Genomic DNA, 22,537 nt, shown 5'->3' on the forward strand with positions numbered 1-22,537 from the left:
TTAGGGGTCAAGAAAAAGGGTGATTTCAAGCCTGTTGATAATAGCGCTGATAAGACTAACAGAGGCTGCTATGGTTGGCCATGATGAGATAAACATCCCGAACACAGCGGCAGAAACGCACACACACATGCACTTACAAACAAACAAATCCACACATTTGAATCATTTATTTATATCCACATCAGCTAAAAGACACAAATAAACCGCTGCATTCAGAAATTCCACAAGAACCACCAGACGTGTGCTCAGTCTGCACACACCAACCAAATATGAAAACACACAGACACACACACACAGGATAATTGGGAAATTTCTCAACAGGTGAGTAACAGCATGACGTTTGGGCTCAGAGTAAATCTTCCAGCTGTATAAAGTCTAGAGAGGACATCCGCTTGAAAACACATGCTTGTTCACTCACGCACGCACGCACGCGCCTGAACTGTACACACAGAGACACTCATACACAGACTCTCACACTTAAATTCAAACAGACAGATGGGAAAACGCAGGTCACACACACACACACACGCACGCACGCACGCACGCACACACACACACACACACACACACACACACACACACACACTTTTGTATACATATATTTCTTTCTTCTCTATGCATTTGACTTGTTGAACTCTTGTCAAAGGAAAGTATGTATAATTAATCACAGCCTCATTTCCATGTAATAAACTCATATTTCAGGTTTCTTATCTTCCCAGACCTTCCCTCATGGGAGTTTTTAGAAATACTTCAGCAGTTATTAATGAGTCTGAAATTAGATTTTCTTGTCTTCTCATGTGCTATCCCTCCTTTCCTCTCGTTTCCTCCCTGTGCTCAGGTCTGTGCCCTGTCCCATCTCTGTGATCCCGTAGCTGGATATGGGTTGATGGGAAAATGTTTTCAGCGCAGAGCTTTGAGTTCCAGACAGGATTAAATATTTTCTCAGTTCAGCCTTTATAGTATGTTATCTTCCTTTAATCCAACTTTCATCAGAGCAAAGTGTAATCAGTTTTGAGTGAGAGATCATATATTTTTACAGTGTTAGCTTGACTACAAAAACATCATCATGTGTGAGAGGTCAGATGCCATTAACAATGTCTGATATGACTGATTGGCTCATCTACGTGGGCTGATCTAGGTGAAAGTGTGGCTTTTTGCAGACTGGCTGCAATACCTTGAAACATTCAATTCAGTAAAAGGACTTGATTCATTGCGATGTATACAGAGAGTATACATAAAGGAGATAGGATGGAGTTTATAAATGAAACTGGAGAGGTATGAATGAGAGACGGAGGTTGCTGACAGTGGGCTCAGGAGTGTAGAGGGGGATCGCAGAATGTTTTTGATCTATTCAGCAATTGGAACTCTTAATTAGACCAAATTGCTTCCGAATGTTGTCAGCCGGACCGAGTCAGGATGTTGGATTGCTCTCTCGTCCTGACCTGCCAGCACTCATGCTTGCACGTGTCTGCTAAACTTACATGTGTAACATACAGATGTGTATACTCTTGGTTCTGATAACCTCTGGACTAAAACATACACACATTTTTTTCCACACACAAATTTATGCGCAAGAAAAAATTGAACACACGCTGATTCACTTTCAACAGGAGACAAGGAGACGGGCAGGCTTTGGTCGTTATTGTTTTTTTGCTTTTAAAGAAAGCTGTTATCGCTCCAATCTTTTTGTTTGGCTCGATGCTGCAGCTCAGACAGATGCTGTGTTTTCCTTCAGGCATGTGTATGTACACAGACAAGTATGTGCATTCTTGTGTGTACACATGTTTGTAAGAGTCAGACAAGAGCAGGGCCAGTGTTTGAGAAAGAATGTGTATGCATTCACATCTAATTTAGCACACATGCATGCTGAACTTGGCTGCTGTGTGTCTGACCAGTGTTGCTCAATGATACATGACACATTTTCTGCTTTATAATAAAAAAAAGTGAATGGTTCACATCCATAAACATGGTGTTGTTGTAAATGTGCAAAAAAAAAAGAAGTTTTAATTGAGGGTTAAATATAGAAGTAGGTAGATAAACTATTTACTCCCATTTCAGTAACTTTTTTTTTTTTTTTTTAAATGTGACCAACCTGTTTATTTTTCTAAATCAGGATTTCAGGACTGAACATTGACTATCACACACAGTGAAGTTGAAAAGTATTGAGAGATACATTTTGTTGACGACACGAAAAGTGCAAAATAACAACAGTCTTAGTCTTTAGCTTTGCCTCGTATTGAATGTAACTTTGTTGCAGAGTAAACAGGGAGTATTGGGCTTTGTGCAGGTAATGTGTTGTTTTAGGGCTCAAAACATGTGGTGTGTAGGTCAGCTGAGCCAACCGGGTCACATAAAGCTGGGAGATCAAAGAGGAGCTGATAGGCAGACAAGCAGAGAGTGAAAGACAGACGGACAGGAAGACCTGAAGTGGGCAGAGAGAAATGAAGACAGATGGACGACAAGCAGAACTGGCTTTAGCCCCAACCTGCGCTCTGCATGCTCAGTTTGACCTACTTTCTTCATTCTGATTTTTCTCTCCTACTCTGTGATCCCCTTTCACGTTGCACAAGGAACTAATAGGGGCAATAAGTGTAGAGCACAACTCGCACCAGACAGCACCGCTGATTCCCATCCTGCCTTCTCATTCTGTCTTTCAGAGCTGAGCACACGGCTCTCTTTCACCACATCTCACTGTCACAGTCTTGGCTAGCCGACCATACAGTTTGCCTTTCATCTCCACTGTGACAATCTAACAATCTACTTTTTTTTTTCTTTTTTTTTTTAATGAAGGCTATATTAAGTTTGGCGCCACTGTAGAAAACTTAATAAGGGTTTCTCCCACAAGGGAAGCCATCATTAGGCTGTATGTGATTGAAAGGACGAACATAGTGTTGCTGAAATGGTTTCAGCATGAGGTCATTGTGTCTGATTTGTGAAGTGCATTTAACAAGATTATGCCAGTTTCACTGGCCAGCAGCAGTGTAGCAAGGAGCCAAGATGATCACTGAAGCTGAGGACATTTTGTTCTCATAACATGTTTGTATATGAAGGAGTTTGTGTATTAATCTGTAATGTTGTGACTAAGCTTTCCAAAAAAATAAATGATGTGCAATTAAACACATCTGTCTGATTTCTGCTGAGATAATAGTGTTACTTATCAACAAAGGATGTGCTTTAAGTAATATATGTCATCAAGAAGTTTTTTATTAGCAAAGTCACACATACAGATGCATTCAAATGGCATAATCATTTTTAGATTATTTTTTCTAGAATAATTATGTGATGTTATCGACAACCATGCTGTCATTAGCTGGTTGCACTGTTATTGCAGTGGAAATAAAACCCACCACTGTTTAGCCGACCATCCACTGCTGGTTAGAAGTACTGGAATGTGCTTCAGTATGTCAGTCTGATGGGTAAACGTACTATCACAGGGACTAAATACTTATCCTATTGCCAAGTTTGTGCTGAAAGAAACAGTGAATGTCATTTGCAAGTCGAATCTGTGTAGGTTTAATAGGATGAAATCACATGCCTGACATGGTCTGTTGTGCTGCTACCAGTTGTCATTGTTCTTCTTAAGTCCTTGTTAAACCTGCTTCCTGTAAGTGCTCTTCTTTGTTGATCCAAGGACTAACACATGAAAAAAAAGTTGTGTTTCAAGGTACAGCGAGTCATCTCTCTACAATCATCTTTTCATGTGCTGTTTTTTTTTTCCATATTCATTCCTCCATTTGTTGTAAACTTTGAGTAAAATTAAGAAAGAAAGAAAAAAAAGATCACTGACTCAGATATGGCAGGAAATATGCCCTTTTCATCACAAAGAAATTTCTCAATTATGTACTTAATCTGGTTTCATTTACTAGCGTACCAGATGTACTCCAGGAAATTGATCACTGCTTTCTCATTTAATCAGTTAAATGTGAAATCAGCCACCAACTAACAAAGGGTACATTTGTCTTTCCAACCACAGACTACAGGACTGGGCCATGTTTCACCCAGGTGAACAACCAGATGTGTCAAGGCCAGCTGAGTGGGATCGTCTGCACCAAAACTCTCTGCTGCGCTACAATTGGCCGAGCATGGGGCCACCCCTGCGAGCAGTGTCCTGCCCAGCCTCACCCCTGCAGACGAGGCTTCATCCCCAACATCCGCACGGGAGCTTGCCAAGGTCAGATCTCACCCTTTCTTATATACACACCTGGTGCACCTTGTTTTTAATGGCACGTTAACACAGTTGAAGATGGGCGCACATAATAACACACACAAATACACAACAATCCAAAATCCCCATGATCTCAGCTGCTGTTCCTACCCGGCAACATCCTCAGACTAGTGTTAACAACACAGGTGGTGTTTACATGGACACATTAGGCCGGATACGAGCTCGTATTTACCTGAATCTGTGTACATGAATCCCTTCGCAGGTTTAGGTGTTGCTGTATTTCATTAAACCGCCTCATATCAACATGCCACAGAGTTACATCTGTCTCTCTCAAAGTCAGGATATGAGTTTATTCACCCTTTTAGTAAACACGCCATGTAAAAGTATTCGAGTGGCTCACTGAAACAGAAACCTTTCCCTGTTGCTTAAAGGGCACTCTACTACCTTTACATCTCAAATTCAATTCACTAGACTACTGGGAGTAATATTTAGCCTGTAAAAACAGTTGTGTAACGTAACAGTGACATCACTTAGTTTTGCCATGGAGACCCCAGGTTTTAACCAGAAAGCAGCATTACAGAGTGAGGAATGGAGGAGGAGAAGGAATGGAGGGTTTTTTGAGACATGCGATTGAGTTCCATTGCGGGATAGTTAGGATCCAGTGTTTTTGGAGCTTCACCCATGTCTGTCTCAGTTTGACTTTGACCATTCGTCTTTACATGGTCTTTTTCGAGTCATTTAACCTCATGGAAATGCTATTCTAAATCACTGCAGTACCCCTACAAAGTGTCTATATATACACAGTATCTCCTCACTCTATTCATCACACTCTAAACTTTAACACAAACAGTATGTAGACATAACAGAATCAAGAAACTCAGGCTGAGAGAATGAGGAAAATATCAGCTTAGATTCGCCCTCTTTCATCAACATTCCTGCTGCAGGTCTCCAGAAACCCCTCGGACCAGACCAGACTCTCTCGGCATGCCTCTCCAATAACCTATAGCCCTGCCCAGACTAAGCACTAAGCTTGCATCAATGTGTGACACACATGTGGAGGTCATGTCCCCTATTAAATGAGCCCAGCCAGGCCCTCTCTGGATACACCCAACATTACCCAGGGCAGATTGTGATGGCTGATGGCTGATGTCTAGATGTCGTCATGGGGGGAGACTGAGTTTGTCTGAAGTATTTTTGTACTGATCTTCACATGTATCAGTATCAACAGTATCAGTGCTAAAAACATCAGGTTCATGGATTTTACAATTAGTGATTATAGAAAGCTCAGGTTTTGAGTAATTAAAAAAAATAAAAATAGATTGAAGCTGCTATAATTTAATGGCAAAATCTAAAAGTGCAGAGCCTTCAGTTTAAAAATGATTATACTGCCAGGGTGCATGCGGACGGTCTATTTCTTTGCAGGCATAAAGCTAGCCGTAGCGCAACTGCAAGAACAATGCTATTTATTTTGTTAGGATCAAGCCCAGTTTTGTCGCACAAAACAAACTCACTTGTGCAGAAGTCGCTGGTTAAGTCAGATTGTTTTTTGCAGATCAAGTGACAGTGTGCAGTACTGGTCCTCATTTTAGCATGAAATTGTGTAAACGAGTGATTTTCAAGACTTAAGTTCTGGTTAAGGCCAAACACAGACCTGTCCAAATCCACTGCTGCTAGAGGCTTATTTGATTTTCGAATCTTTTAATGAATTCAGTTCATTCTTAACTCTTAACTTTGGAGAAACTTTTTATTTTATTATTTTTTTTTTTAACCAAACAGTTATGTATTGTAAGATTGACAGCTATTATAAATGCATCCTTCCATGAGGGAAGATAGTTAAAAACAATAACTACAGCCTCGAAAATACACTGCATGTACTGATAATTATTTATCTATACACCTGGAAAATGTTACAGTAAAAATATTAGGGATATATATATAACAGGATCTTCCACATGACAGAGTAAAACCACAGTCCTCCCAGCTATATGTATGAATCATTTATGAGGGTGATTGAAAAAGATGATACATCTGGGATCAGTAACTGATTTGTATTTAACTCCACTACTTCCTTTCTTTTTGTTGGGGGTGCTAGGTTGCTCATATGTTATACAGTAGGTATGCCAGTGTGAGACATTAACTCATCTCTACTGTATGAGATTTGCATATCGGCTCTTGGACTCTTCTTCATAGTCTGTCTGTGCTTCCCTCTCTCTCTGAATATGTATTTTTCCTTCACTCCAACTCTCTCACACACACTCACACTAAAGACCAACAATCGCCAAAGAGCCCAGAGCAACGTCTTGCTGGCAGCAGTACAAAGCACACATGACTATGAATCCAAATGTAAGGATTGCACTCCAGGTTCCACATCAGGATGTTGGCTGGTCATTGCTCTCTTTCTCCCTCAGCCTTTGCCACAGAGTTCCTTCACACTGACAGAACTTTCCGCCTTTCTTTAAAGAGAAGCAGCGATTTAATGTTTTCAGATGATTAGAAACAGGCCGCTTATATGAATTTATTGTTGATGTGTGTGCGTGTAGGCATGCAGGTGGGTTTTGTTTTTGTGAGAGCATAGCTGCACATTCACAATGTTTGGCTCCTGCTCAGTGACTGGCACTGAACTCAATGTGTGTGAGTGTGTGTGTGTCTGAGCGTAGACAGAATCAGAGGTATCCACAATTTTTTTTTACAAGTATCCGCCCTGTGAAATATCCCCAATACTGGTAAAAGTGACTCACATTGAATACTGGGAAGAACGTACATTTAAAAAGTCATTTCCTGTTCACACAAGAGCTGAAGTGAGTCTTTCTGGACATGGTCTTAGACATCACAGCCAGTGCCAAGTTATTGCTCGTTTTTACCTCATTCTCATTGCAAACAGAACAGAAGGGGAATAAAGAGCCAAGTTTTAGTGACAGAATATGTGCCAGAAACAATCTAAAAGGCTGCTTTGAACCATTGTTTACTTAAAGAAAATGTACTGCATATATTATGTTTGAGTATGAGTTGGATTTATTACAAACGTTGTGCGCTGCATCTCCTAACCTCCGCAGATGAAAGTAATAATTGCAACTGTTGTTCTTATGTGCTTTTGCCTCTTCTCACATATATCTGTGACTTCTCTTAGATGTGGATGAGTGTCAGGCAGTGCCAGGTCTGTGTGCTGGAGGCAACTGTATCAACACTGTGGGATCCTACGAATGCAAATGTCCCGCCGGCCACCGTCAGAGTGAAACCAGCCACAAATGTGAAGGTAAGGCGGATCAGAAAGTCAATTCGTTGTAGTTACATTAACACAAAGTCATGTTTGAGAATTAAGAAAAGACCAAAAGATGGTCACCATATTCAAAATGCATGTCCACCAGCTCTGGGTAACTCTGGTCAATAAACAGATCCTACGGACATCTTTGATGTGCTGCCATCGTCTAAATTGCTGGATGATGAGTGACTGGGGAAATATTAAGGTAGATAAAAGCAGTACAGGAGGCGCTGAATGTGAAACACACTTTTTACAGGACAGAGGCAGCAGGGCTTTGAAATAAGCTAACAGTGTAATGTTTTAACTTCTTTAAAGTAATAATCTCCTAGACTTTCAACTAAATAAATGTCTTATAAGTAACTATCACCAGACGAAGTACCACAATGGTGAATGATGCGGTGACTCGATGGATCGAAGTGTTTGCATATGCAGTATTGCAAACTGAACAAACTGGGTGAGGAGAACAAGAACAAAAGAGGATAAAAGAAAACAAAGAAGAGTAAGAAGATGATAAAGGAGAGGGACAAGAAGAAGAGACACACTGCTTTTTGCTGTCTCTGCTCGCGTTGCAAATAAACAGTTTCTATGTCTGTACAAACAAAGAAAAGACGGATGACTTAAGATGACGAAAACAAGTGTAACTCCAAGGAAAAACAAAGTACGTCACACAGGCCACACTGTTTTGGATCTCAGATTCATTTCCTCAAAAACCACAGCTACAATTACAGCTCATCACCACAGGTACCACCAAAAAGACCAAAGCAGACATCTTCAAGATAACTTTAGAGACGAAGAAAAGAAAGATCACTTTGTCTGAATCCGCAAAATGTAAATTTATTCCAACTGTCCCACGTCTTCCTCAGGACAAACTACAATGTAGAACCTGTTATGGCTGCAATTAATTATTGTCCCTGTGATTTTACAACTTCCTCATTTAGTCTGGAAAACTTATTGACAAAGGCTTATTTTTTTTCAAAGTCAAATGTAGATTTTTAGGTCAAAGCCAAGTTTCTCCATGTTTCTCTACATTTGGAAGCAAAGAACTTTATTATTCACTAAAATAATGACCATGAGATGATTTTTCACATTTTAATAATAATCAACCGTGCACTCCAAGATATATCAACTCGACACAGAGGGACTTATTGCCAATTCAACAGAATTCAGTGTGACTTAAATTAGATTTTGTTGAATTATTGGTGAGACAGCCATGGACTCTGCGCTTTATGATAACTTTGGGTTAGCTGGGATCATTTCGTCCAATCTCCACGGGCCCTTAAAAAGTGACGATGTGTTCGGAGTTAAAGTAAGCTTGACGTGTGCTCATAAACACACATGTACTCATGGAAAGCGGTGTGCTCACACAGCAGAGTGGATTCACATTACAATGTGTTGATTGGATGGAATTTAAACAATGCCCCGGCTAAACAGTCCGATAGTTAGCCAGGCAGGCGTTGTGTCTCTTGGACTGGAGCCGGTATGTTCTTAGTCTCGTGGGAGGATTACAGAAAGCTCTTAAACTGTTTCAGCCAGATGACATCTATTCCACTGAACAAGACCCTGGCTGCATTGGCTATCGTGCTGTATCAGTGTGTGAATTATTATCTAAATCCTGCTTTTATTAGCTTCCAAAAGGGCGAGGAGCTGCTCCAGACAACAAGACGATAACTGTTTATATTTTCTGGAAAACTAGTGTTTCCACCTTCAGATTAATGAGAGGCAATTACCATGACACACCAAAAAGTGATTTATGTCACTGTAAAAAAAAGTAGGAAATGAGAAGGATGACTTCACTCAATTCACCAGAGTCCCGGTTTCAGTTGAGGTTTTGGGGGAGTGCCACCTCAGTTCAGGATTTACAGTAAGAAGAGACTGAGCGTTTCCAGAGATGCTGAGCTCTGCTGGGTGAGATTTGGGTGTGGATGTTGTAGACACATTTAAGTTGGTACAATACAGGCGACAGAGGGCTAACCAAGTACACACCAGGAGATCAGGATTACAAGGTCACCTTTGTCTCTGGTCCCCAAATGCTTGTAGTTATATCACTTCACCATAATGATCAAAACTGACTGATGATTATGTGGTGACATGAAAGAGAAAACAGCTCAATTGTGGAGACCTTAGGTGAGGTTGACAGATTTGTATATGATACACACTGCCTTGTTCCACAGTTTAGGTTTATTCTGTTCAGACAAGGTGATTATGGTCAAAACAAGACAAGAGCTTCCACTAAAGATCATTTCACATAATCAATAAAGAGGCACAACATTTTCATTGTCTCAAAAGAATTATATAAACTATACAAATGTAGGCAATCCTCACATTTAAGACACAGGAACCAACAATAGGTTCAAGTTTTTGCTTGATGAACTAAGTGAACTTCATTGTAAAAATGTATATTTATTGACTAATGGAGTGATCAGTCAGTATCAGTGGCAGCAGCAGATTCTGTCTTATTCAAAAGTTAAATACAATGGTAATTAATAAGTATTAAACATAAATGGTTTCTTTTATGCAGCTTGACTAGTTGGTGGAGGCATACAGCTGCAAGGTCGTAACTCTAGTTGTCAGTTGAAAAATGAACTGATATTAGTTCTGATGTTGTTTTGATTATTTTAGGGTTTTGTATGCAGTTTTTTTTTTTTTTTTTTTTTTTTTTTTTTTTTACCCATGCAGAGCGAGGGGAGAAAGAGTTTACTGTTCGTAAAGCTCGTAAAACAAAAGAACAATTGTGACGTATTTTAAGTCATGGAGCAGCAGGAAACCCATGTTCAGAGAAATCTCACAAACAATCACAGCACATCCCTTGGGGGAAGGTTTTTATTGAAACACCCTCCTAGCTAATACACACACCACCTCACTGAGAGCTTTCAGTGAAATTTGTGAGGTTTTGGAGCAGTTAAGACAAAGGACAGTTAAGATGTCACGGCAGTCTGATCGTTTTGGGCACAACGAGGCACCTGGTTTTACAGCCAGCAGAGTTCAGACTGTGCTTAACAGTCTCTCCTTTTTTACCCTCCTCCTCTTTCAGCTTTTTTTGCCTCGCCTTCCATTTTCCTTCCATAAATACAGTGCTTTGGCACAAAACCAGCTGTTAGTGCTGAACAAAGAAACACTTACGGCATCTGGGAGACTTTCTCATTACACAAATCGACCTCCCCGTTGCTCTGACACTCACGGATTCTCACGCACACTCACACACTCTCACACTCTCACACACAGGAGTTTCGATAAAATGAAAATATGATACTAGTTAAATTTCAAACTTCTATATGTGTGTACATGTGTGCATAGTCATACAGACATTGCATATTTGACGACTCAGTTGTAAACATTTATCCAGGTGACACACATTTCCCTCTGTACACACAGGCAGTCCCACAGTGCTACGTCTGTGGAGTAATGTCTGGCGTGCTGTTGCTGCTGCTGACACAGGGTTTATTTGGCTGGGCTTTTACAGCCTCACCTAGGCCTTCTGCCACTGCTGTCAGACAGGAGTCAGCAGGGGAAGAACAGCCTCTTAGCTTCCCGCGCCAGGCGTTACTAGACAGACACACAGGAAGACGCAGAAGTTGCATGCTCTTTACCACTAGAAAAACAAACACACACAGCTTTCACTCTTCCAGCTAAACGCAAAGGGCACACACATTACCGTACACACACCATGTCTGCACTAATGCTGTAATTACGCTTCACAGTGGTGCAGAAATTACATATATGTATAAATAAGCATGACACATCATAAAAACGCAATACCTTCTGGAACTTTACTTTGGGTTCCCCCGTCATGGAGCAATGAGGCCCCCACTCACCGAGTAACACAACTTAATGCCATCATAAAGCGTACCACAGCGAGGTGGGCCCTGCCAAGCACGGAGCCAAGACGCTGTCAGACATCGAGGACGTTTCAGAGTCAAACCATGGTACGTTTAAATCAGGTCAGCTTATTACCTTTAACCTGCCGGGATTTCAGTGGAATCATAATTTGGAAATTGGAAACAACTTCAAATACCATATTTAAACCACATTTTAACATTGCATATGTATGACGCCTTTTGACTGGGATAATACAAAGGCTACATTTCATACCAAGACATGGACACTGTATTAAACTTCCCCATACTGAGTTACTGTCTCAGTGTAAAGATATTAAACTCACCTTCTATAATCTGTTACCTCTATCTTTCTTACTCTGGCCTAAGCCTTTGATTAGTGAACACCATTATTTTTTACAAGTTTAGAAATACAATTTCAAGTTACTGCATTATTTTAAACATCAGTGACAAATGATTTACCCTTTTAATTAGAGAGTTTGTGTAGATATTGAACTTAGAGATAGGCTACGTATTTAAAATGTATTAACATGAAAAATGTAAGGCCTTTAGGAGAACACCGTCATGTTTATGGGTTATAATACATAAGTGATATTTCCAATGTTGTAATTTCTTAGGGATTTATTTTGTGCACGAGGGGGGCCTCCACACTGGAAAGGTGTGCAGAACGTGAGCGCGCTTGGACACGCGCATAAGATAATCTCGCTGCATTAAACGATGACGTTGCGACATCGCGTCGAGCACTAAACGATAAAAAAGAAAAGAAAAAAAGAACAGGCCAAAGTTGCAACAACCAGAGACTTGGGAGTGCATGAAAATGAGTTTTGTCCACTTGGTCTTTGATCGTGTGAATGTTTGAAACTCCAGCGGTAGATTTGAAATGATTGCAAATTAAGGCAAGAAAGAATAGATCTGGTCAGTGAATTATATAGGTATGAGTTATACCTATTGTTATATGAGTTATACCTTTTTATAAGTATAAAAAGACTGTGCAGATTTGTACAGATGGATCCAATAACAGGAAACACAGGTGTGTAGTTATAGTTCCTAACAATAGAAGTGAGATATGCAGACAAACCTGAGATTAAGAAGGGTATATATACTATATGCTATTTTAATGGCTTCATGGGTTGAACAAAACAAACTAAACAAAGACCTAGTCTGTGATTCTGGCTTCACCCTACAGTCTTGTGTCATGTTGTGCCAGTAACCATCAGGGTGTGCTTGATGAAATAATACCAGTACACAGGAATAAGGAAACAAGGCGGTCAAGTCATACTCATTTGGGCTCCTGCTCTTACAGGCATTATAGGTAACAAAAGAGTGGACAAACTAGCCAAGCAAGCTGCTAAAAAATAAAACTTAGACACAAGTTTTTGTTTGTTAAAATCAGAAGTAAAAGGCATTATATGGATAGATATTAATAAAAAAGAGGCAGCGGCACAGAGATCGGGAGACATTTGAATTTCAGTCAAATCAGAATTGGTCTTTTGAGATGTAGGGAAGGAAATAGAGAAGAGGATACAATCATGGATAGGTTAAGAAGAGGACAGCAGTAATCTAAGCCGTATAGTTCACATCATTGGGAAGCATCCAACAGGGTTTCATAATCATTGTAAGGTTTCACAAAATGTAGAGCGAAAAGAGAGAAGGGACATGAAAGCAGTAAAGAGTACACTGGAGTGCAGTAGCAGGGGACAAGGCAAAAGATGCTCGGTCAGCTTCCTAATAAGAATAAGAAGTTGATGCACTGAAGGCAATAGGAGTTAACAAACTTCAGAAAAATGGCAGTTAAGATGCAAACTGGCATTAAAATCAACAAAGAGGAAGTGTTTAAAAAGAGCCTTTGCATTTTTTATGCCAATTTTTTTTTTTTTTTTTTACCAAGCCTATAATACAAAGGAAACATTGGTATTTATGATGTAACCATGTGTTTCAGATATTGATGAATGCAGCACCATTCCCGGTGTTTGTGATGGAGGGGAATGCACAAACACGGCTGGTAGCTATGTCTGCACCTGTCCACGAGGCTACATCTCCAGCACAGATGGCTCCAGATGTGTTGGTGAGTCACACACAAATAAACACTCTTTTCCAACATTTCTCTCTCCCTATCTTACGCGTGCATTTCCTCACTTCCCCCCACCCCCCACACACACACACACACACTGAAAGTTTCACATCTGGCCCGTAACATCCCTCCCTCCATTACTACTTCCTGTAAGTGGAGTTGTGATGAGTCAAGCTGGCCTCCAGACCTGTGGTCACCATGTGCAGAGAAAACACACTTGCACGCATTATTTGGCCTTGACAGCATTAATCTACTCTAATGTTAGTGCCCCTCTGACTCACACGCTGACACACATACAGTGCATACCTAACTGATGTCCAATGAAACACGACCAGGTGCTAATGTATGCCTTTATGGCAGCCTCACTGAAACACAGCCAGGTGTTGATATATTATTTCAAGATTTTGCTCCAAAATGGACAGCTCAGGGTCCTTTAAGCATCATAGCGCCAGGCAGACTGTACTCCAATAAAAGCACAAAGCCTCAGGATTGTTGTAATTGAAGATACATGTTTCCTCTTAGTTCAATTTTTTTTTTTTAATCATAAATGTGATATCCCCATAATAAAGTAACTCCCTAGTTTTGACATGTATCTCCCATCAACTGGAAAATAATTGGCTTTGTTTTGGAAAAAGTGGGAAAGGAATCAGGTTAAGTTTATCAAGGAAATCCGTGCCCAGATTACATGTGCCCACATTTGCACATACAGTAACACAAACAGAGTGGGAGCTGATGTCACAGATAGTCTGTGAGCTGGTGGATTGTACAGTTTCAAGGTAGCTGTCATATGGTGCTTTTTAAAGTGAAAACATTTGGCCACAAGAGTGAATTCAGGTAATGCTAGATAAGGGCGGGTTATCAGTTGGCTATTCAGTTCATCATGTTGGATGGGAATGAGTTCAGGGCTTTAATTCCTTCTCTAATTAAACCAAGCAGCAACGAGCCATGACGTCACCAATTTGTTTGTGAACTGACGTTCTGAAGCCTCCAGTTCGTTTTTTTGGCCGTCGCCATCTTGCTATTTTGGAACCAGAATTGACCATATTTGGACGAGCTTGGGAAGAGCAAGCGGTGAATCTGGCTCGATCTAATTGGTAACTTGAGGACACTACCCCCGCCCACCTATAGAATAAAACCTGACTGCACCACAGGCCTGTCAATCAAACACCTTTATGGCACCTTTGTCTTGTCCACTTTTATATACAGTCTAGAAGTTAAACAGGATTAAAAGGCTTCCATCAGCTACGAGGTTCAAAGTATTTAAAGCACTTTCCCTAATCTGAACAGCAGCTTAAACCATGAAAAACAGGCATAAATAAATATATGTACACAGCAGTGTTCCCATACTTTCAGCCCTATAAGTCTACATGTAGGCACTAAGCTAGAGGAAAAACAGTAACACGGAAAAAATAATGGGTTAAAAAAAACATTTGTGTGAGAAACAATAGCCAACACATGGTAGGAGATAATTGAAGAGATGATGAAGGGGTGACAGAAGTTGCAAACTATTCAAATTTGTGTTTTCCTTGGTAAACTGGTAGAACACTGGAGGGAGGCGTGAAAGATGAGATTAAAGATAAATTATAGATAAATTATTAGCTGGCAGCCTGGCGTGCTTGTGTTATTGTTGTGTGTTGAAGCGTGTATTAGGGAATGTGGATTGAAAATTGACACGGTGCTCCAATCACCCAACTCAAAAGCCTCCCCATCTGTCTGTCTTTATGCGTGTCCATATTTTTCTCCCATTCCACTTTCATCCCTTTGCTTCTTCTTTCCCCCCTGAAGTGATACATCACCCTCTCACTCTATGTCTGTCTTTCTCAATCTCTTTCTTCTGTGTCAAAGCATGTACCACACCAAAAGTTCATCCCCTCAGCTAACAGCTCAGTGACTTACAATAGAAAGTCTCGCTGTTTACTCTGGAAGTGCTCATTTCCATCTCCGTTCAGGCCTTTTCTCTTGTTCTGTCTCATCTGGCGGATTTTCTTTGTTTTCATTTATAACTCCTATCATTAGCTCATCCTCCCACTTATCTGTCTTAATGTTTTCTTGACTGTTTTTCCTCACATTCCCTGACATCTGGATCCTGCACCTTGCTTCTTTCAGTTGTGGTTTCCAGTTGCTCTCGTATAGCCAACTAAAGGGAAGGAGACAAAAGAAAAACAGTGAGAACAAATAAAACAGGCAGCAGACATAGCCCCCATATATCCTTCCTCCGTCTCTGGACAAGGCAGAGAAAAGCATAGATAAGTAAAGCCAAACAAAAGCAGACTAGACTGGGTGCAAATCTGCCTTTTGGATATTCCAAACCAGTCTAAAGTGACACTTACACTCAAATCACTCAAAGCTTAAAAAAAGGGAGATCAAATAAACCTCTGCTCATTTCCCCATTCCTCATTAATCACTTATTGTTTGAACCTGAAGAGAATAAACGAGACCAGATCATTTTTCTTTGGGCTGATTTCTTCCTTTCTTGGCTTCGTGCTTTAGACGAAGGATGTTTGCTCTGGTCTGTTGAGGCTACACTATGTGGCATGTGTTTTGTGGGATGTACTGTACTGTGATGAAGTAGGCCAGTGGGAGTTGTTGGAGGGCAGGGAGGGGGGGGGGCTGACAGTAATCAGAGCCTAATGCCCTGTCACACAGTGGAACCATGGAAAAAAAAAAAAAAAAAAAAAAAAGAGGACCTGTCCAGTCACTCAGTATGTAAAAACACTTCACCAAATGAAAGCATATGCTTGGTGTAGTGGAGCAACACTAGCAAGCAAGCCGGGGTCTGGATCCAATTTAAGTCATCATCATCCTCATCAGCAGCCCCCCCCCCCACCCCACATCTCCAACCCCTCCCCATGTTCCCTTTCCCCTTCACCATGCCTCCAGCTCGCTCATTCCAATGTGATGATTTTTGGATTGTGTTTGTGTATGCGGAGGTATTTCTACCAGCATATGTGCCCACATTAATGTGTGTTATGTGGATAGAATGGGAATGCATACCTGTATGTTTGATTGTACGTAAGTGTGTGTGTGTGTGTGTGTGTGTGTGTGTGTGTGTGTGTGTGTGTGTGTGTGTGTGTGTGTGTGTGTGTGTGTGTGTGTGTGTGTGTGTGTGTGTGTTTACTGTACTCTATGTGCTCCCAGACACGGCACAGCCCCTCATGTTCTATCTAATTGGCAAGAATTGCTCCACATGGAACTGATTAATTCCAGACTGCTGGCTCATTAGTGAGTTAATCGACTTGCGCTCCTCCCTCCACCTCACTCCTCTTTTAGTTTTTCACCATACTTTCCTTCTGTTGATACCCTGATAATTATTTTCACATATGCTGTTCGCTTTCCAAAATGCTACCCATGCATTCACTCACGCTCACTTTTTTATTTCTTTGGGTATTCTCCTGAAATCCCCAGAAGCCCCATGCTCTCCCCCTCCATTTACTCCTCACACACGCTCTTTGAACCGCAGCCCCCTCTTCTGCCCCATTGACCTTGACCTGGCAAACTGTAACAAATAAGACCCCTATTTGGAGGCCCTTCAGATGCCTGCAGTTAGTTGAAACCCCAGGCTACCTTTCCTACTGCTAGCCTATAAAGAAGCTTCTTCCGCAGCCACCAAGGAAAGGAGCAGCCTCGTCTTCTGACTTACAGCTCTGCTGTTTTCAGTTCTTCGATAATTACTCGACACTGGGCTGCAATGCACTGTTTCACTGCCCTGTTTGTGTGAAATCTTCTAATCTGTGGCGCCTGTAAGCACAACCTATAGTGAAGTCTCGGTGTACTGACACACCCTGGAGTACACTTTTACATCACTGTAATACGATAAGGAGTTAGAGCACTGGAGAGAAATAGAAACATGAAAGCTCAGCTGCAGTTAAGTCATTCTTTTAGATTTTATTTGGATGACGGTGCAGCAAAGAATCAAATCTTAAGAACTAATTTTTAAGAATTTCAATAATTACACTGTCAGTCTTACATTTACACTCTTTTACATACATATTTTGTGTTTTGTATGTAATACCTTATCCTACAACATCACTAATAGTGCGGTTATATTAATGCAAGGTATAAATTGTACGATTTTTGTCTGAAATATTGTGACAGAAAAGTTGGGCCACAAAATGTAAATCATAAATTTTGTAAAAAAACAACAACTCAAACACATATTTGGGATGGGAAATCTACTGTGTTATTATCTCTGCAAATGAATTTGTGCCTTTATATATCAGCCTTTTCGGTCATCTAAAAATGTTATTGCGTCTCCTCAGATCAGCGTGTGGGCACCTGTTTCTCTGCTCTGGCTAATGGCCGCTGCGCGGCCGAGCTGAACGGCCAGTATACCAAGATGCAGTGTTGCTGTGACACAGGGCGCTGCTGGGCTTTGGGGCAGATCCCTGAGATGTGTCCCGTCAGAGGGTCTGGTGAGTAAGCATGATAACCAGGACAGAAGACACATATCTTCCGTTATTGTTGTTGACATGGGTTTAATGATATCTGAGTTACCTGATCTCCATCAAGGGGATGGATATGAGCCTGAAATTAATGCAGAGCATCCATCACCTTCTTTCTCTGTTGACAAACACCTGGCAGTGTCCACAGTAGATTGTCTAAGACAGCATGAGCACAGGCAGTAAATAAAGCCATTGCAGTGTGAATGGGGCATAAGCCCAATGAATTTAGCACAGAAATATAAAACGAGACAAGACTGACACTGTTGAAGTTAGTCAAGCTGCTTTGAGTTTGAGTTTATTCCATAGAGGCGCGGGCATCCACTCATGTGCTGATGATGTCATGAGCAAAGTCCAAACAAAGAAAGATGGAAAATATTTGTTTGAAGATAATTACCCATCATCTCTTCACTCAAACTGGAATTTAGAAAAGAATTCATCTGCGTGAGACCGTGTGATCCGTAACTGATGTGTCACAGAGCATTCTGTCTCGCTTACCTCACACACATCTCGCTCAAATTGAGATGTGTGCATGTTTTAATTTATTATGACAGTCAAACAGTGGAGAACACACAACCAAAGATACAAACTGTATATGTAATCTGTTCGAACACAGACACACACTTACATACAGTATATCCATTCATACATATAAATATACAATAGACATACTGCAATCAGAAGATTATGTGCATATGATTTTATCATATGACTTCGTCAATCACAGTATATCTGAAAGCAGTAAACACAATAGAAGGTCAACTTCTTAACAAGTGCAATGGCCTTTTTGTATTCTGCAATACAATCTACAAAGTGGTCAGACCGATTCAAAGTACATTTGAGTCTAAATTAAGATATGTAAGAAAAGACATAAACTGTTTGTCCTGGCTCATAACAAATGAAACGTTACCTGCAGTTGTTTGCATCCACTGATTTGCTCCCTTGTGATCTCTTTCTTTCTTGTAGATGAGTTCAGGCGTCTGTGCATTGTGGGTGTTCCCCAAGGACATGGACTCCCTCATGGCTACCCCAATGGACACTTCCCCAACAACAACGGCAACGGGTTCAACTATGGATATAAGTTTCCCAATGTACCAAACGGTAACGGTAACGGAGGGATCGGCGGCAACGGTGGAGGGGGAAGCTTTGGAGGGAATGGTGGGAGCTTTGGAGGCAATGGAGGAGGACCGACCCACCAGCACATTGGTCAGTGTCTGGATGAGTCTGTTAAAAGTGCTCTTTTCAGTTGGCGTTTCTATATCTGGAAAAATCATTCCTTTGTCTTTTACTTGTGGTTGTTTTGTTTTATTTACAGTTTTTATCTGTTGTGTATTTTCAGGCACTGTTTCCATGAATGACACTATTGATGTGTGCAAACATTTCACCAACCTGTGTCTGAATGGACGCTGCATCCCAACACCTACGAGCTACCGCTGCGAGTGCAACATGGGCTACAAGCAGGATGTTCGCGGGGAGTGTATTGGTAAGAAAAACCTCTATACACTGTACAGTATACTCTATAAGTGTACATGCAGGTTTACTCAGTCAGGTCTGAGGGCAGGCAGACAAAGTGACTGTGTGACAGTGCCTGCACTGTACTGCCATCTTCTGTCAGTTTAAGGAACTCAATACCAGTGTAGGTTGATGCTGGTATTCTTTATGTCTGATTTTTAAATCTATTTACTTTGACTGTGCAGCAAGATAAAATATTTAATTATCTTTATTTTCCTCTCTCCAGATGTGGATGAGTGTGTGAGTAATCCATGTATCAATGGAGACTGTGTCAACACACCTGGATCGTACCATTGCAAGTGCCACGAGGGATACCAGGGAACCTCCACCAAACAAGCCTGCATTGGTATGTCTGACTGTACAGTGAATCACTGATATCAGCAATTTTCTGTAGATAAATATCAGTTTAAAAATATTATACCAAAGCTATGGAGTCACTGATGTGTATATTTCCTTATTTCCTTCCTCTTTTTAGATATTGATGAATGTATTGTGAATGGAGTGATGTGTCGTAATGGCCGCTGTGTCAACACTGAGGGAAGCTTTCAGTGTATCTGCAATGCTGGCTTTGAGCTCACCCCGGATGGAAAGAACTGCATTGGTGAGGAGCACACAATCACACAAAAACAGCTGGAACTTTTCATCAACCTTCAGCTTCATAAAACTGACCTGACTTCTCATCTTGGTCACCTCCAGATCACGACGAGTGTGCCACCACCAACATGTGTCTCAACGGCATGTGCATCAACGAGGACGGCAGCTTTAAGTGTATCTGCAAGCCTGGCTTTGCTCTAGCAGCCAACGGACGCTACTGTACCGGTGTGTAGGATTCATTAAGCACAAACAAAGACCTCAAAACTTGGGCCATGAGTCAAACAGGCCACTTCAAAACGTTGTTGAGAGATTTGGTGTTCTTTGAAATCCTGCAGATCCCTCTTGAAGCCATTTGTGCTCCATTTTGTTTCAGAAGTTTGACTTTTTGAATCTTCCCTGAGGTGCCATTATGCACCATCCACGAATAGATAGATGATTTTATGAGTCTCTGTTGAGAGATTTAGTCTGGAAAATTTAGGAATAGCTGCCATTCTATTGCAGTTGCACCATAACACAGGCAGCACAGGTGCATACTCCACATGCATACACATACCTAAACTAAATAAAGTGAACTCCCCTTGACCTGATTCCACATGAAGCACTCTGTGATTTCTGTGCCGTCTTTTCATAGCTGTATGTACGAATGTACACAAGCTGTAATGAACACGCATCGGCCTTCTCAAATAAACTGAAGCCGGCATGTGATGTGGTGTTTACATCATGTTTACATCATGCATCCTCTCTCCATCAGACATTGATGAGTGTCAGACACCTGGCATTTGTATGAACGGCCGCTGCATCAACTCCGAGGGCTCCTTTCGCTGCGAGTGCCCGCCGGGCCTGGCTATTGGCGTAGACGGGAGGGTGTGTGTGGACACACACATGAGGACCACCTGTTACGGGGCAATAAAGATGGGCACATGCTCGCGTCCATTCCCTGGTGCAGTGACAAAGTCGGAGTGCTGCTGTGCCAATCCTGAACATGGCTTTGGAGAGCCTTGCCAACCGTGCTCGTCCAGAAACTCAGGTAGCCTCTTTGATTGACCTTATACTGTTTAATTCAAGAAGTGACCGTTTTTGAGCTGGTAGCTCTGTCCCGAAAATAATCAAATTATTTGGAGTCAAAAATAAAAGTTAAAATAAAGAAATATTCAACTCATCTACAGTTACTTTCTTGTCACATGTCTTCCAGCTGAGTTCCAGGCTGTGTGCAGCAGTGGTATTGGCATCACAGCTGATGGCAGAGGTGAGTAAGTTTTACATAAGTGTAAATGTTACTGTAGTGTTTAAAAAACACTCACTCATTCAGTTTTTGTCCTCTTCATCTTCTGAATAACATCTGACGTCTTCTAGACATCAATGAGTGCGCCTTGGACCCAGACATTTGCCAGAACGGCATATGTGAGAACCTCAGAGGAAGCTACCGTTGTATTTGTAACATCGGCTACGAGTCTGACACCAGTGGAAAGAACTGTGTTGGTGAGTCAGTGTTCCATTTATTTAAAGAAAGTGAATCCCCAGTTAGGAAGGTTAGCCGTGTTCCTGTTGTAAACTATGGAGCCCTTTTAATCTGTGGCCACAAGTGTGCAATAGAGGTGCATGCTACATGTAAGACACAATAGACAGTTGCACAAATATGGAGGAGAAATAGGTCTGTAATATCATTCTACAGCTTGCCAACGTTAGCTGACAGCATCAGCCAATTGAAGCTCTTGGTCACACCAGTCCAAATCTGGCTATACATACAATACAGTTCTGACGATTTGCATATTTAGATTTCGAGATAGAGTTTCCTTCAGATTATTCCAGGCTGTTTTAAAGCAAAAAACAATGATCATGATCACCAGATTATTCCATCTCTCCTACCTGCAGACATTAATGAGTGTCTGGTGAACCGACTGCTCTGTGACAACGGCCTGTGCAGAAACACCCCAGGCTCCTACACATGCTCCTGTCCTAAGGGATTTGTCTTCAAACCCGACTCGGAGACCTGCGAAGGTGAGCGCTCCACGTGTTTTGTCATTTTTACCAACAATCAAGGTCATTATGAGGTGACATTATTACCAGATGTGTTGCATGTAGTTTCCAGTACATTGTGTTTGTATCTGACAAACGGTGATGGTGACTTTGAATCTTCCTCTCAGCCCTGAACTCTGTTGTGTGTTTGCACGTTTCAGATATCAATGAGTGTGAGTCCAGCCCATGCATCAACGGAGCGTGTCGTAACGTGGCTGGGTCCTTCAACTGCGAGTGCACCCACGGCAGCAAGCTGGACTCCACCAACACCATCTGCGTGGGTAAGACGTGGCTCCTCCCAAATGATCAGTGCAAATTAGGGCAGCGCTACAGGGTCCAAGAAACAGCTTATGCGAGATAATGATTACACACTGAGACGCGGATGTCGATGAAAAATAACTGGTTCAAGAGTCTGTTATTTGTAATCATGTTAATCCAGGTTTACTCTGAAATTTTGTAAACAAACACTGAGGTGCTTCAGGTTTCCAGGAGACTTCAAGAGGCATTATCATCCTCAGATGATCTCACAGGCAGAATTGCACACACAGATGATTTATTAGACAAATACTTGCATGCATGGCCTTGGTTCACATGGAGATTGTTTTACCTCATTGAGATCCACCACAGATTCAAAATGACATGCGGTAT

At 41.3% G+C, this 22,537-nt stretch overlaps 1 protein-coding gene across 1 annotated transcript in view; it reads left to right on the top strand.

Annotated features, from left to right (window-relative positions):
• The window catches only part of fbn2b (fibrillin 2b), a 68,180-nt gene that overhangs the window by 25,799 nt on the left and 19,844 nt on the right, over positions 1 to 22,537 (top strand). Inside the window, exons 7-20 of the mRNA XM_069699112.1 lie at positions 3,974 to 4,171; positions 7,293 to 7,418; positions 13,197 to 13,322; positions 17,588 to 17,740; positions 18,734 to 18,973; positions 19,107 to 19,250; positions 19,506 to 19,625; positions 19,755 to 19,880; positions 19,976 to 20,098; positions 20,625 to 20,900; positions 21,066 to 21,119; positions 21,227 to 21,352; positions 21,746 to 21,871; positions 22,051 to 22,170. Of these exons, the coding sequence (XP_069555213.1) occupies positions 3,974 to 4,171; positions 7,293 to 7,418; positions 13,197 to 13,322; positions 17,588 to 17,740; positions 18,734 to 18,973; positions 19,107 to 19,250; positions 19,506 to 19,625; positions 19,755 to 19,880; positions 19,976 to 20,098; positions 20,625 to 20,900; positions 21,066 to 21,119; positions 21,227 to 21,352; positions 21,746 to 21,871; positions 22,051 to 22,170 (2,058 nt within the window). The remainder of the gene's footprint in view (positions 1 to 3,973; positions 4,172 to 7,292; positions 7,419 to 13,196; positions 13,323 to 17,587; positions 17,741 to 18,733; positions 18,974 to 19,106; positions 19,251 to 19,505; positions 19,626 to 19,754; positions 19,881 to 19,975; positions 20,099 to 20,624; positions 20,901 to 21,065; positions 21,120 to 21,226; positions 21,353 to 21,745; positions 21,872 to 22,050; positions 22,171 to 22,537) is intronic.

The sequence above is a fragment of the Brachyistius frenatus genome, unplaced genomic scaffold (genome assembly GCF_029030835.1).
Source record: "Brachyistius frenatus isolate BFR_SWC_R1_liver_20210118 unplaced genomic scaffold, ASM2903083v1 Contig_29, whole genome shotgun sequence".
Classification (NCBI taxonomy): Eukaryota; Metazoa; Chordata; class Actinopteri; family Embiotocidae; genus Brachyistius; species Brachyistius frenatus.